General features: G+C 41.3%; 2 protein-coding genes across 2 annotated transcripts in view; both read right to left on the bottom strand.

Moving 5' to 3' along the window:
- cntrob (centrobin, centrosomal BRCA2 interacting protein) overlaps nucleotides 1-5,288 on the bottom strand; it is a 30,486-nt gene extending 25,198 nt beyond the window's left edge. Inside the window, exons 1-5 of the mRNA XM_048237012.1 lie at nucleotides 5,270-5,288; nucleotides 4,212-4,555; nucleotides 3,538-3,808; nucleotides 2,426-2,510; nucleotides 635-704 (exon numbers count right to left, since the gene is read on the bottom strand). Of these exons, the coding sequence (XP_048092969.1) occupies nucleotides 635-704; nucleotides 2,426-2,510; nucleotides 3,538-3,808; nucleotides 4,212-4,486 (701 nt within the window). The 5' untranslated portion in view covers nucleotides 4,487-4,555; nucleotides 5,270-5,288. The remainder of the gene's footprint in view (nucleotides 1-634; nucleotides 705-2,425; nucleotides 2,511-3,537; nucleotides 3,809-4,211; nucleotides 4,556-5,269) is intronic.
- A 1,265-nt stretch (nucleotides 5,289-6,553) lies between these two features.
- eif4e2rs1 (eukaryotic translation initiation factor 4E family member 2 related sequence 1) lies at nucleotides 6,554-9,967 on the bottom strand. The gene is made up of 7 exons (XM_048236110.1): nucleotides 9,745-9,967; nucleotides 9,283-9,388; nucleotides 9,048-9,182; nucleotides 8,277-8,381; nucleotides 7,973-8,125; nucleotides 7,445-7,581; nucleotides 6,554-6,939 (listed from the first exon to the last, which is right to left on the bottom strand). The coding sequence occupies exons 1-7, from the start codon at nucleotides 9,759-9,761 to the stop codon at nucleotides 6,900-6,902; spliced, it is 693 nt and encodes a 230-aa protein (XP_048092067.1). The 5' UTR covers nucleotides 9,762-9,967; the 3' UTR covers nucleotides 6,554-6,899.
- Between the last annotated feature and the right edge of the window lie 4,187 nt (nucleotides 9,968-14,154).

Raw genomic sequence — 14,154 nt, forward strand, 5'->3', positions numbered from 1 at the left:
GTACAGTAGAAGTGTCACCATTCTCCAAATCCTCATTTTGATTCGAATATTGATCTTTTTTTTAATTATATTACTATTAATGCATTTCTAATATTGTTTACTTTTCTTGCCTTATTTCCAGTTATTTTGAAACCCTTCCTACTGCAAGCTACAGAACAGAACAGACATAAACATAGTGAAATGAAATAACACACAATGATAATCTGATTGTTGTTATAGAACACTAAGTATTCACAGAATATTACATTGTTAATGTGTGTTTTATGACTTAATGTAATTTTGGACTCAAAGTTGAGTAGCCTAAGTTAGTGTTAACTGATATGAATAAATGAACTTCAAAATATTGAGGAGATAATGTTGACGTGCCGGACTTCAACATGCATGCGTTTTTCCCTCTTGCCATGCATACTGGATGTGACATTGGGGGTGTGGCTGCATCATCATCATCTACCTTTAATTTCTAAGTTTAAGATTGTGATGTTATCTTGCTGTATGATTGACTTAAACCGAGATTGTGACACCCTTAATATACAGTGTTAAAATAATATGCATATACTGTATGTGTATATGTGTGTGTATGCTTGTGTGTGTGTGTGTACATGTGTGTGTGTAAGAGTATACATGTGTGTTTTACTTCAGCAGGTGAGTTGTTGCTTCACTGCCAAACGAGTCATCTTGAAACTGCTGGCTGTGTTGTGGAGCCTCTGTGTGAATAGAGGAGAAAGGTTAAGACTCATCTTTAAGAAGTAACAACACTGAGGCCTAGATGTACTAAGAATTACTGCCTGTTGCTAACACTATTTGCACCTTAAAACATTAGCCTGGGTGCCAGCCGAACTTACCCCGCCCACAACATTTGAGGTCGGGAAGTTCGGTCTGGCATTGCCCCGTTGTGGAGCAACTATGCTCAAACCAGAGCTCCTAGGAACAATTAAATTGGGCTTTACGATGATGGACAGGTGTGCAACAGTGCCTCGTCTATCCCGTCATCTGAGCATGCTTAGGTTGATTTTGCTTGCGACAAAAACACTGTGGCTAGAAGGAGATAGATAGCTTCTAAGACCCCATATGGAAAAATGCATATTATTTCCCTTGAGGTTTCATCATCAAAAACGATTATTTCTGAAAACTTTGCTCAAAGTTGATATGTGGGAAAACTCCGGTTTCACTTTCATTATGGGAAAGCGTGTTTGCTATTGTGACATGTTGTTCTCTCGTTTGTTTGAAATCTCTGATTGCCCACCTGTTTGCTCGAGGGGGTTTGCACGTGCTAATAGTGATTGACTAGGTATTCCACCATATGCATGAAAACAGCGCATGTCTGATTTGCGGTGAAAAACTACCGCCCGTTAAAAGCAGGTGTAATCCAAATTGCGGTTAAATGTGTCAATTAGAAAAACTTTGAGACATTTCTAAGGCATCAGTTTTCTTCAATATACTATGTAAAAAGTAACATTCATTTTTGCTTGCTTTTCTAATGTCGTATTTTTACTTTCATGACATCCACTTCCCAATCTGCTATTAAGTCATAGCCCTAGTCTATGGGCATCAAATAGTTTGAGTATTTTTTAAGTGGAGTATGTCGCTGCTTGTTGACATCTTATTGTTATGCATGATAGCTAAACTTTGATTCTTTTTAATGTTTAATTGCAATCGGTTAACTCCATTCCACTATCCTTGTGGTGTAACTGTGGGCACGCAATTTGTGTTGTAGAGGGGGCGGGGACAGGTGGTGAAGAGTGCTGTTTACGTAATGAAGTGGCAGCTTAGTATGACAAAGGACAACGTTCACTTTCTGCCCATAGAAAAACTTGGTATTGGCTCTTGGTATACATCCAGCCCTGAGACCTTTCCTGTAGTTAATGTGAGTATGCAGCCATCTACTGGATGACTGCAGTATTACACAGTTAAGTATAAGTACACTGCTCAAAAAAATTAAGGGAACACTTACAGTTTTCCACAATTGTTAAAACATATTATTTGAAACCTTCCACCCTTTTCTGCATTCTCAAACTACATTCACAGAATGACAGTTCTTGCAAAATAAAACACTCGCCTCAAAAATTTTACTTGGGCTCAGAACCAAACAGTGTCCGATCCAGTGTATTAATGAAGTGTTCCCTTAAGTTTTTTGAGCAGTATATATATACTCTTTTGATCCTGTGAGGTTTATTAAACAGGTAGTGTTTAATCAGCACTGAAAAGTCCCAAGTCAATACATGTCCCATGTGCCTTCAGGGTCAATACCTGGCCCATTAATTCAAAAACATAATGAATCACACAAAGAATCACCCCTCATTCAGAAAATAGACCTAAGACAGAGCATTCACACACCAATGGTTTGTAAAACTGGTCTGTTTTACTTGAGACAGCAGACACGGATTGTGACACGAATCACAGAAGGGACCAAAATGTGTTCACTCACCCCGTCTCTCAGCTGGCCTCGTTTTCAGCATGGTCTGCAGGTGACTCCTCAAATTTTCCATGTCCTCAATGTGTCGTCGGCCACTCTACACACACAAGATCAATTCTATCAGATAGATGCTAAATATTGTGAAGGGTAGGCAGGTACCCACACATAGTTAAGTAAGCAAATATAGGGGCATGAGTCTTTAAATTAAATGGAAGTGATTGAGTTCATGCCACTGGACTGTACTCAGAAACAAATTAGGTACAACTGCACTGTTAACAAGAGTAAGAATGTCTACATATAAAGAGCGGATGTCTGACTGGGATATGCATATGGGCCCACAAACTGTACAAGTCCCAAACCGGATCAGGTATTTTACAACTAAATTTTTGAAAACAGTGACTTCGGATATATGGAAATTTCCAAGTACACTGCACACTCCAAAGTATTCAAATAATGTAAAGCTGATGATACACAAGGGAACTTTTTAAGCAATAATACTAGCCTAGAAATCTAGACGCACCCTAGCGGCAGCAAATGTAATTGCTCTCCGTTGGCTTGCGAGCTGGAAAAATTAGACTTCGATCAGGACAATCACATCGTGTATAAAGTCATGCATAATGATGGCAGAGTTTTGTCAGTTCCATGTGAATTCCCTGCTACTTGAAAACAAAGAAAATGGATGCTGTTGCTGGCGAACAGCGCAACGCGAGTTAAGCTTTTTTTTAAGTTGGCAAAAGTTTGATCTACTAGCCAACTAGCTCCGCTAGTGGGAAAACGCATGGGACTCATGAGTTGCAGCGCTATCCTACTGCATGCAGAGGGAATTTGAAAGACAACCGTTTATCCCGCCCCTCGGATTAAGCACTGCGAATGGTGAGTTCGCAAACCCTACATCTTGATGTGGGTCTGGCTCATCAGGCTACCTGAATACTGCTGTTCTGTCACATGATATTGGGCAGCAATAAATAAAAAACAGTAGGCCAATTGTTTTGTGGTTATGTGGTTGCCTAGCAATATTGCCCAATAAGTAGCCCCATGTATCTTCAGTTTAAGGGATGGGGATGCAGATCCTGTCAAGGACAAGGTGAGGGATGTGGCATAGGCATTCCACGGAGTTCTGTCACCTGTAAGCTGTTGCTGTGGCTGAGACTTGTCTTCAGATTTGCGCTCATCTCCTCAACCAGCTGCCCTACCTCTAACTCTGGCCCCAGGTCTGCATGTGTCTTTGCGAGCCCAACCACCTCAGAGGAGAGGCTTGTGCTCAGAGTAGACTCCTCCTCCTCCTCCTCCTCCTCCGTGTGCTCTGGCCTGTCAGAGGCAAATGGGGGAGTGGTGTCAAACCAGCTCATTTGAGACGCCTCTGGGGAGGCTGAGGAGAGTTTAAACGACACCTGCCTAAAGAGGGACAAAGAGAGAAAGAATGGGGGGAGTGAGAGATGGAAGGAAAGAGGGAGAGAGAAAGAAAGACATGCCAAGTGAGGAATTGGTGCATTTTTAGAGGGAAGAGAGAACCACAAAAGTGAAATTGAGCAGCACAAATAGCACCAAACATTTTTCTGGTCTTGTGTTGATTATCGGTATCAAACAATAAGTGTTCCATGACATCTCCAGTTTTATCTTACAGATTATTTGAATAAGAGTGTGGTGGCTAGAGGGTTGAGGTTTAACAACATAATGTAGGTTAGAGTGTGGGGCTCAGAGCAAGGGTTAGAGTTCAGTTTTTGTATTCATTACTTGGTTAGAAATGTTGTGGGAAAATCAGAATAGGGAATTATGACAAAAAATGATGAAGACCTACCTTGGTTTGATGGAGAGCTCCGAGAACGAGCGTGTGACCCCTTCTTCTGTGGCCCCGTGCACCCTGCTCTGCTGCAGGGAGGAGTAGAGGCGGGTGGTGACCTCACGTGAGGATGCTAGCACAGAGAGAGGAGAGGAGGGCCAGGAGCGAGCGAGGGAAGACGGCAAAAGAGAGGAGAGGAAAGGCTTGGAGAGAGATGGCGGAGGGGATGGAGGAGGAGAGGATTGAAAAGGTTCGATGTCACTCAGCAGGTCCTCCACTCTGTCTGTTGACATCTCGGAGCGATGGGTGCCCACCTTCACACACACACACACACACACACTCACGTACACACACACACGACACTAGGGTTTTTGAGCGTTTCCCCCAAATTTCAGTGTGTTTACCTTGGTGGGTTGATTTAAGTATTTATGTAATTAACTAGATAGCAGACTTGATGAATTATCCAAAAACTAAAAATAGTTAACTTAATATTGAACCCATTTAGGTACAGGGTGTCTGCATACATCAAGAACTCGCCGACTGATTGTCAGCAAACAGTGGGCAACGTTAAAGGCTTTATGATGAACAAGGACCAATTTGCTCAACAAGTCGTAACTTAATGTTGCCAATCCTGCCATATTCAACTTGGCAAAAGTTAATATTAGCGAGGTGGGTTATCATCATTCTTGTCACAGATTGATATACACAACTATGCATACTTGTAAACATGAAGGTTACTCATCCCAACCCTAAAAAGTTACCTGACAATAACAGCACAGCTGAGGCAGTCCATCTAACGTTAGCTATCACTAGCCAAAAAGTAGTAAAGTTTGCAAGAAGTTTCACAGAAGTAAATCTGCATTAACGTCACATTCTTTCGACACGGGTGTTGCTCTGTTTTAACTCTGCACACTTTAGTTAGCTAACGTTACATGGTTAGCTATCGCTAACGTAACGTAAACGGTAGCTTAGAATACTACAGTTGAAATGATTTGCAGTTCAACTTAGCAAATACTTCACTGGAGACGATACAAGAGCACTTTAGAAGTGCTTAAATAAAGACAACAGTTTCTTACCAACTCTGAGATTTGACAGCTTGTCCCAAAGTTTATTCCAGTAGTTTGTTTGTTTGTTTGCTACAAAATTCCCGAGAGGAAAAGGTTTGAAAGAAACGGACACAAACTCTCGGGCCCCAACCGCGCCATAGCAACGAACGACCGTTGGACGTCATCAAAAGGGGACGGGATATAAAGCAGGCAGGACCCATCTTTAACTGTCAATGGGCAGGACAAACTTCTGATTCCTAGATTTTTTATTTATATAAACAACGAATATAAATGAATCAAGAAAGGAAATATGCTGCAGTACGGAACTGTCCCCAAAGAGTATTTTGAAGTTGCATATTCTATATGGGCCACTGAGAAGGTCTAGGCCAGCAAACCTCAAAATCACTTTCCATGGAAAACAATGATGACCTACCCATCTTTCATGAGGCACATCATAGGTTGAGCAAGTGATGCAAAACTAACTGGACAAAAAGTCAAAACCTTGCTCTTCATCCCACTACCAATAACACAAAGGATGGATCAGGCCCTAAGTGAACCACACTTGACTTGGGAGAACACCCCACCACCCCTCATTCTTCGCCATTGGGCTGACAACAGGGTGGTATTCCAGATACGTAGCTTAATGTCAAACTTGGGTAAATTAACTCAGAGTCAGTGCTAAACCTCCTAAAAAAAGAAGCCCTGTTGCTTTGTTTTGCTAGGAGATAAAACCACAGGTCTCTTCTATAGGTACATCTACCACTTACTCTGAGTTAACTTACAGTTTGATCATAAAACCACGTTGTTGTCATCATCCTGTCATCCTGAAAATTTTTCTGCAAAATTTGACTTCAAAAAAGAGGGATGAGAAGCCAGGAAATGACCACCTAGAGAAAACAATAATTCATTCTTGCACCATTTTATATCCCGAAAGTAATGCCTTCTTGATGCAACATACTGTTCTGAATGTGAAAAAGTAGCATGTAAATCATCTGGACATATTGCGGTGTGCTGTGATGGATCTAAAGGCTTAAATTACATGAAACACGAATGAATGTTGCGGTCAGGTAGGCCAGCCTAAATAAGCCTTACTGTTGAGTGGACCTCTGTGTTATGGATACCATTTGAAGATCTATACCTTTAACAGCCATTTACATGAGATTAAGAAATCTGCTATTCTTTGGTTTTCTGAAACTGCACCAAAGACTGTCAATGTATACAAGCAACAGGCTATTGAATTACATGTGGGCAATGTCACGTTTAAATCACGTCAGTGATTTAAAAAAAAAAGTTAATCAAGTGAATCAAAGTGAGGCAAGTGAATCAAATCAATCTTATTTAGACATTTCTTTACAAAGATAAGGGAATTGTTCAAGATGATCATGCTTCACTGTCTCTTCTCTTCAGCTGTGTCTGAGTTTGAGCTTGTCAGAGGGTGTGTGTGTGTGTGTGTGTGTGGTCCCATCAAAACATGAACTCCAATGCTCCTCTCATTCCACACAGACATCAGTTCTGCACTTGACCAGGAGAAAAGCAGCTAGGGGAAAAGATTCATGTGCACATCCAAACATATGTCCATTGATTCATTCATCCATCCATCCATCCATCAGTTTGTCCATCCAGTCTGTCAGAGTTCCCCTCTACATGTCCACAAATGTTGTCACAACGTAATCTTTGTGTTACGAAAACTTGAGTTATCCCTGGAGAAAGAAGACAGACAAGCTATGGTTAGCTTGAGAGAGGAAAGCATGCATTTGTGTGTGATGGTAATCATGGCAAAAATTGGTATTTCTGCTAATATTTAAAATTAGTCCTCCAGAAGATCTTGGTATGTTCTTAGCAAGATTCCCAGGCTCTAACTTTAACTATAGAGATAACAAATGTAAAATTGGCCCTGGCCCAAATATTCCTTGATGGCAGAAATCTGACGATTTTTCATATAGATGTCCATTTCTCAAGGTCACCGTGTACTGTCGGTACGAAACAATGCGAAAACAATCAGTTTTATCTTGATTGAGTTGCTGCAGCCAACAGCTAAAGTAGCCAGGCAGCTACAGAGCTACACTCTGGGGGCATGAACATGGGGGCTCACAAACATGCCCTCAGAGTGTAGCAATGTGTGCAAATCAAGATTGGGCTTGAGAGACTCACTATAAAGTAGAAGGTAGGTAGTTCAATATAAACTGTTTGTGTGGCTGTACATACTTGAGGCTGTCATTGTGGGTCTTGTACTCCATAATGGTGTTTGGTGGTAGGTTGAGAACACGTCTCAGAGTATCACGGATACGGGAAGTGGTAACCTGGTCACTGGCCGTCTTGTTCCAAATGGACAGGATGTCTTCCTGCACACAGGAAATGACATGACAAAGGTCATAACAAAGGTTATTTTTTAGTGCATGAACCTACCTATATCTCACATATTTATGCAATATACAAAGAGAACCCCAGTACTTCTCCTTTGTCTACTTTCATCCCTTTATGCCTTCTGCCTTTCTATTGCTCTACCTCTCCAAACAGTTTTCCCAAACCCTAATTCATTTCTCTATACCAATCATTTTGTTCTCATCAATTCAACCTTCCTCTCATGCACATAAACACATAATACATCTCTAATGTGATGGACATGGCACCATCTGAAATGTTTTCACATTTCCACCACTTAATCACTCGCTCGCTGTCCACCCTGTAAGCTCTCTGACACTGCTAAGTTACTATCCAGCAAAAAGGACACACCTGGAAGCGGATGGACACCACCACGCCACAGATCTCCTCCCCCACCATGAACTGCTCTCCCAGCATGGCCAGGATGATGTTCTCCCAGAAGCGGGAAGCAAGGCCCTTCCGTAGCCGGATGATCCACTTTCCTCCGTTCTTGTTGGCCTCATCCTACAGCACATACAAGGTTTACGCACAAAACCATACATACACCATCAGATACACATGCCGACCCCTTACACATACACAAAACCATACATACACCATCAGATACACATGCCGACCCCTTACACATACATAAATGTTTGAAATGCAAACTAACCTCCCACATTGGTTTGATGCCCTCTTTGAAGAGGTGGAAGTCACTGTGCCCTGTGAGGTCACCCGGCCGTACCAGATGGCTGTAGAATTTCCAGAACTGCTCCACCTATCAGATTTAGAGATCAGTCAGACTGGTCAATAACAACATGCTACCCAGAGATGGACATGTAATACAGTTGTCTGTATCAACTCTCTTCTATCGCACATCCCGTGAGCTTTCATGTGATCCCAGGCAGACCAGCTTGCTTGTTCGCCAAAGTCTGTTGTTGCTAGCAGGATGCCTGATGTCAGTTCATGCATTCTTCACCCACACACTTTGTATAAATGCATAACACTGTCAATGATATACACATCTGGATGTTAACTTCAAAACAGGCACATTACTTTGGATAGACAATAGCAATATATAACAGAGTGTAAAAAAGAAAACATTAACTCAACTCAACATTCGGCACCTCCGATATGTTTAGTGTTAAGACGTCAAATAGTTCGTTATAGTTACCAAAATGATAGCCAAGGAACCAGAAGTGAACACACATGGATGGCTATAAAACGGTGTTTTCATTACATAAATAAACATGCTAAAATACTTTTATAACCCTTAAGCCAGCTCTTTTCTATGTGATCTCATTGGCGATGCAGAATTTGTTTGCACATCCAACAGGATGGCATACCTGGTTACCGCTTAAAATAAACCCACAAATGCCCGTATGTTTCGGTGAACGAATATGATCTTTATGAACTATAACAGGAGTCAGCGTTGAGCACTTACCGAGGCCACAGTACCGATTTGGCGAATATTCTGTTCGTAGCTTTGAGTGTTGGCAGGTCGACTAGGCGTTCTGCGGGAGTACCAAAATGTGTAGTTATACTGAAGTGGATGTTCTCCCGCCGCAGGGGATATAGTCTGAAAAAGACAATGAAACAGATGAGGGGGGTAATGTGAGAATATTGTGACAATAAAACACTGTTCGCTAACTGCAATAGCTGGATGATGTAAACGTTACCTTCCGCCGGTTGTTATTATTGTTGTTTACTGTCCCACTGTCAGTGTCATTCTTGTCTTCCCGTGAGGACACCTCTTCATGATCCTCCCCTTCTTCCTCCTTTAAACTGCAAACACATGTTCAATCACGAGGTGAAAAATATCACAATAAATTAAGTCAACTACACTAAGAAAATAAAGCCATGAGTAATGTTTAACTCCACGTTACTCAGAGAAGGCACATGTGATTGGTGTGAATGAAATCAACTTGGTGATTGCGTAAACAAGGGGTTTTCGACTACAAACGCATGGTGCCGCCAGCTCACCAACAAACATTTGCACCTCAAATTAGATTTTAGCGCCTCATTATGGTTAACATTACATTTACCGGCTGTTTGTTTCTATTTCGCTGCCCTGTCTCAGACACTTAGCTAGAAAGCTAGCTTGCTAGCTATCAAGGTGTTTGAACTCCGTGGGGACTTACTGTTCAAACTGATTCATTCCGTCAGGTCGCCTATTTCTGAAGAATAAATCGCAGAAGTAAAGTTAATCCTGCGAGGAAGACTCTCTTAAAAGGAGACCGTTATGTAAGATGCTCGAAAACAGAAGTTTCTAAATTACAGACGGTTGTTTCATACAGATTGTTGTCTTCAACTCGAGGGCTAATTTCCATTTGACGCAGGCGCACCAGCACATCTGTGAATCAGACTACGGATTCTGGAAAGAGACAAAATTCGTAAAAGACTTACGTCTCACGTGAACAGGCTTCTTCTTGTTGTTTTTTGGCCGTTGGCATACAACGTTTGGTTGCATTACCGCCACCTTCTGAAAAGGAGTGTGAGTCTGAATAATTTATTTCCTTACCCTTATTCTCTTTATTATTATTGCAGATATCAAAGGTATCTCATCTTCTAGCTGATGGATTAACTGCTGTCTCTCATTACAATATCTAGTAGGCTAGGCATTATTGGTTCATTTTACTTCAAAAATGTCAAATATTATGGATGACATTGCTCCTTTTCAATTCAAGAAAGTTAAGGACAAACAGAAAGTACCATGGAAGCAAAATCCAGCGGTTAAACTACTAAAAAGAGAGTGTAGGAAGACCAAAAGAAAATGGCGTAAATACAAACTTCAGATCCACTATGAAATCCATAAAGAGATGCTCCGCATATATAACTCAATATGCAGAGCAAGACAGTCTTTCTTCTCTAACATCATCAGTAAAAGTTCAAATAACACTTCCTATTTTCAACCGTCGAAAAACAAATCCCCCTCACAATTAGCGCCTGAATTTCTCTACAACTAATATGCAAAGACTTTGCATCTTTTTTCAAGGGTAAAATTGAAAAAGATGATTACTCAACATATCTGCTCAATTAATTCAACATCCAGAACTTCCAGCTACAATAGAGAGAAATTTTACTTGATGTCAGATAGACTACGTATAGACTATGTGGCTTAGACACTCCTACACATTTCTTCAAAACTGTTTTTCACCTTATAGTGGCAGATGTCCTTCACATTGTAAATGTATCATTCATGTCTTATACTTTTCCTAAGTTACTGAAAAAAGCTGTTGTAAAGCCAATACCCTGGATGCCTCCATGCTAAAAATAAAAATAAAATGGCAAAACATATTGAAAAGGTAGTCTCTAATCAACTAACCACTTTTCTAACATCAAATGGGTATTTTGATTACTTCCAGACAGGTTTTCAGGTAATCACAGCACTTATGGTTTTCAATGACATACGCCTCAATACAGATTCAGGTAAAACATCAGTCCTAGTGCTACTGGACCTTAGTGCAGCATTTGACACTGTTGATCACAATATTTTACTATCCAGACTAGAACAGTGGTTCTCAACCTTTTTTCAGTGATGTACACCCTGTGAAATATTTTTTTCAGCCAAGTACTCCCTAACCAGCGCAAAGCATTTTTAGTTGAGAAAAAAGACTTAAAACAGAGCACTGTCCATCGTGTTTTCACAAGAATTACCGCTTCAACCACGACTCCATCGTTTGAGTTTTGACAGTGATTGACAGGTGATGGCAGGTGGCATGTGACAGGTTGGGTTGAACCATGCTGGTATGGGGGACTCTGGGTTTTTAGGATAATGAAATTGAATAGCCCATACTGAAATATAAAATTCATTTTATGAACTTATGTTTTCCTGAAATATTTATTAAATAATTGTTTTAAAGTATTTTTGTATATTTATCAACTGGCTTAAATCATATCTACAAGAAAGCAGCGTCTTTGTTGCCATTGGCAACTGTACCTCAACACCAACGTCTTTGACCTGTGGTGTTCCCGAGAGGTCGATCTTGGGGCCACTATTATTCAACCTCTATATTCTCCCACTTGGACAAATCATCAAAAATAATTTGATTTCATATCATAGCTACTGTATGCAAATGACACAAATTTACTTAGCTTTGTCGCCAAATGACTATGGTCCCCTAGAATCTCTTTATCATCGTATTGAACAAATCAACAACTGGATGTCTCAAAATATTCTTCAGCTGAACAAAGACAAAACGGAAGTAATTATATTTGGTAAAAAGGAGGAAAGACTTAGGGTTGGCACTCTTTTTGATACAAAAGGTTTGAAAGGGCTGATGTCAAAACATGATTTAGGAAAAACTCATTCATGCATTTATCTCCAGCAGGGTTGATTACTGCAATGGACTTTTCACAGGCCCTCCTAAAAACAGCTCAGGTGATACAAAATGCAGCAGTTAGGGTTCTCACAAAAACTAAAAGAACTGACCACATTACTTCAATTCTTAAGTCCTTACACTGGCTTCCAGTAAGTCACAGAATTGACTTTAAAGCACTACTGCTTTTTTATAAATCAGTAAATGGAGAAATTTCTGTAAGGGTGACCACTTTCACCAAGTTACAGACCCCAGACCCCAAATCTCTAGCGCCACCAACAGGTCAAAATTCATCAATTTTTAACAGCATTAATGCAAATATGTCCGCAATAGTTCGACCCATCAAGTGGATTAAGGCAAAAAGTACGGCCCCACCCACCAATTTACAAGACTTTACCATGCTCGCTGTAGCGCCACCAACAGGCCAAGGTGAAAACCTTCCAAAAGCTTCATGCGTCTCAAATTTTGTCCGTTTCTCACATAACTTGACACACATGATCTTCAGACCAGGCCACACAAAAGTTACGGGACAAAACTACTGGTTGGTCCTTTCTGTCTCTTTTGACATTGTACCAGGGTTGATTGGCTTAAATTGTCTTCCCTATGACCTTTAAGGTTTGCCCAGTACACCTGACTCAGCTGGTCCCTTCTAAGATTTAAAGGCATCTCCCCTATCTCTCCTTGGATGGCTGCCACTGGGGTTGTCTTCAATTCTCCACAACACATAGTCTTACACATTGACTCTGTATTCTATCCAGTTTGTTTAAAACAGTCTTAGTGTAAAGGGTTGCTTTAGCACACGACACTCTGGTCTTACATACACACACGTCACACACACAACACAACACACTGACACACGTTTTGTTGTATTGTTTTCAATCAAATCACAGGGATAAATGCTACAGAGCCACACTCGCACCCAGGCGTGGTGGTAACATTTTGGTGGCTCGTCCGGGATCGGTGCCACCTAGTGGACGATGATGATCAACAAAGAACTACAGAATTGTTAGCCTAGAAATCTATATGGACCCTAGCGGCAGGGGTCGGGTAGTCTAGCAACTCTCCTTTGGCTTGCAAGCTGGAAAAATTAAACTTCGATCAGGCCAATTACATCGTGTATAGATTCGGTAGGTGGGCTTAACATAATGATGGCAGAGTTGCGACGGTTCGGCGTGAATTCCCTGCTACTTGACAACAAAGAAGATGGATGTTGCTGTTGGCGAACAACGTGACACGAGTTAAGCTTTTTTTTAAGTTGGCAAAAGTTTGAACAATGATAAGATTCAGGTACAAGATCATTCATGTACCAGGGAAGCAGCTGGTGCTAGCTGACACGCTGTCACGAGCGCCACTTGGACCTGAAAACAACACAGTGTGACACACTGGAAAGAGAGTGTAAAGTCTACATAGATCACATTATGGACAACATTCCTGCAACAAAAACAAAATTGGAACAGATTAAAGACTTACAGAACAAAGACGGAACCATGAAACAACTCAGAGTGTACACAGAAAAAGGGTGGCCTGAGCACAGAACAGTTCCAGAGAATCTCCAGCCATACTGGTCATACAGAGCGAACATACATATCGCAGAAGGGATCCTCCTGAAGGGAGAACAAATTGTCATCCCAACATCTATGTGCAGAGAGATGCTGGAGAGAATCCACCATGGCCATCAGGGCATGACTAAAGTGCTTTGCCAGAGCACAACAGTCTATGTGGTGGCCAGGGTTAACAAAGGACATCAGAGAACTGGTAGAGCGATGTGAAGTGTGCTGCCAGTACTCTAATTACCGCACAGAACCACTTCTCACAACCCCCTTACCTGCAAGACCATGGCAGAGACTGGCTGCAGACCTCTTTCAGTGGGAAAAAAGGCCACTACCTAGTCATAATTGACTATTTCTCAAGATACATTGAGGTAGCAAACCTGCCAACACTCACAACTGCGACCACAGTGGAGAGGCTGAAAGTCATCTTCGCCAGATTCGGCATCCCAGAGGTCTTAGTGACTGATAATGGGCCGCAGTTTGCGTCTTTGGAATTTGCAGCATTTGCTTATGAATATGACTTTAAACATGTCACTAGTAGTCCCAGATATCCTTAGAGTAACAGGGAGGCGGAGAGAGCTGTCAGAACCGTAAAGCAGATACTGAGCAAGAATCAAGTTCATCAGAAAGCTCTCTTGGCCTACAGAACAACACCGTTAGCTAATGGAGTCTCACCCACCGA

Source organism: Alosa alosa, chromosome 24 (assembly GCF_017589495.1).
Source record: "Alosa alosa isolate M-15738 ecotype Scorff River chromosome 24, AALO_Geno_1.1, whole genome shotgun sequence".
In the NCBI taxonomy this organism is placed as follows: domain Eukaryota; kingdom Metazoa; phylum Chordata; class Actinopteri; order Clupeiformes; family Clupeidae; genus Alosa; species Alosa alosa.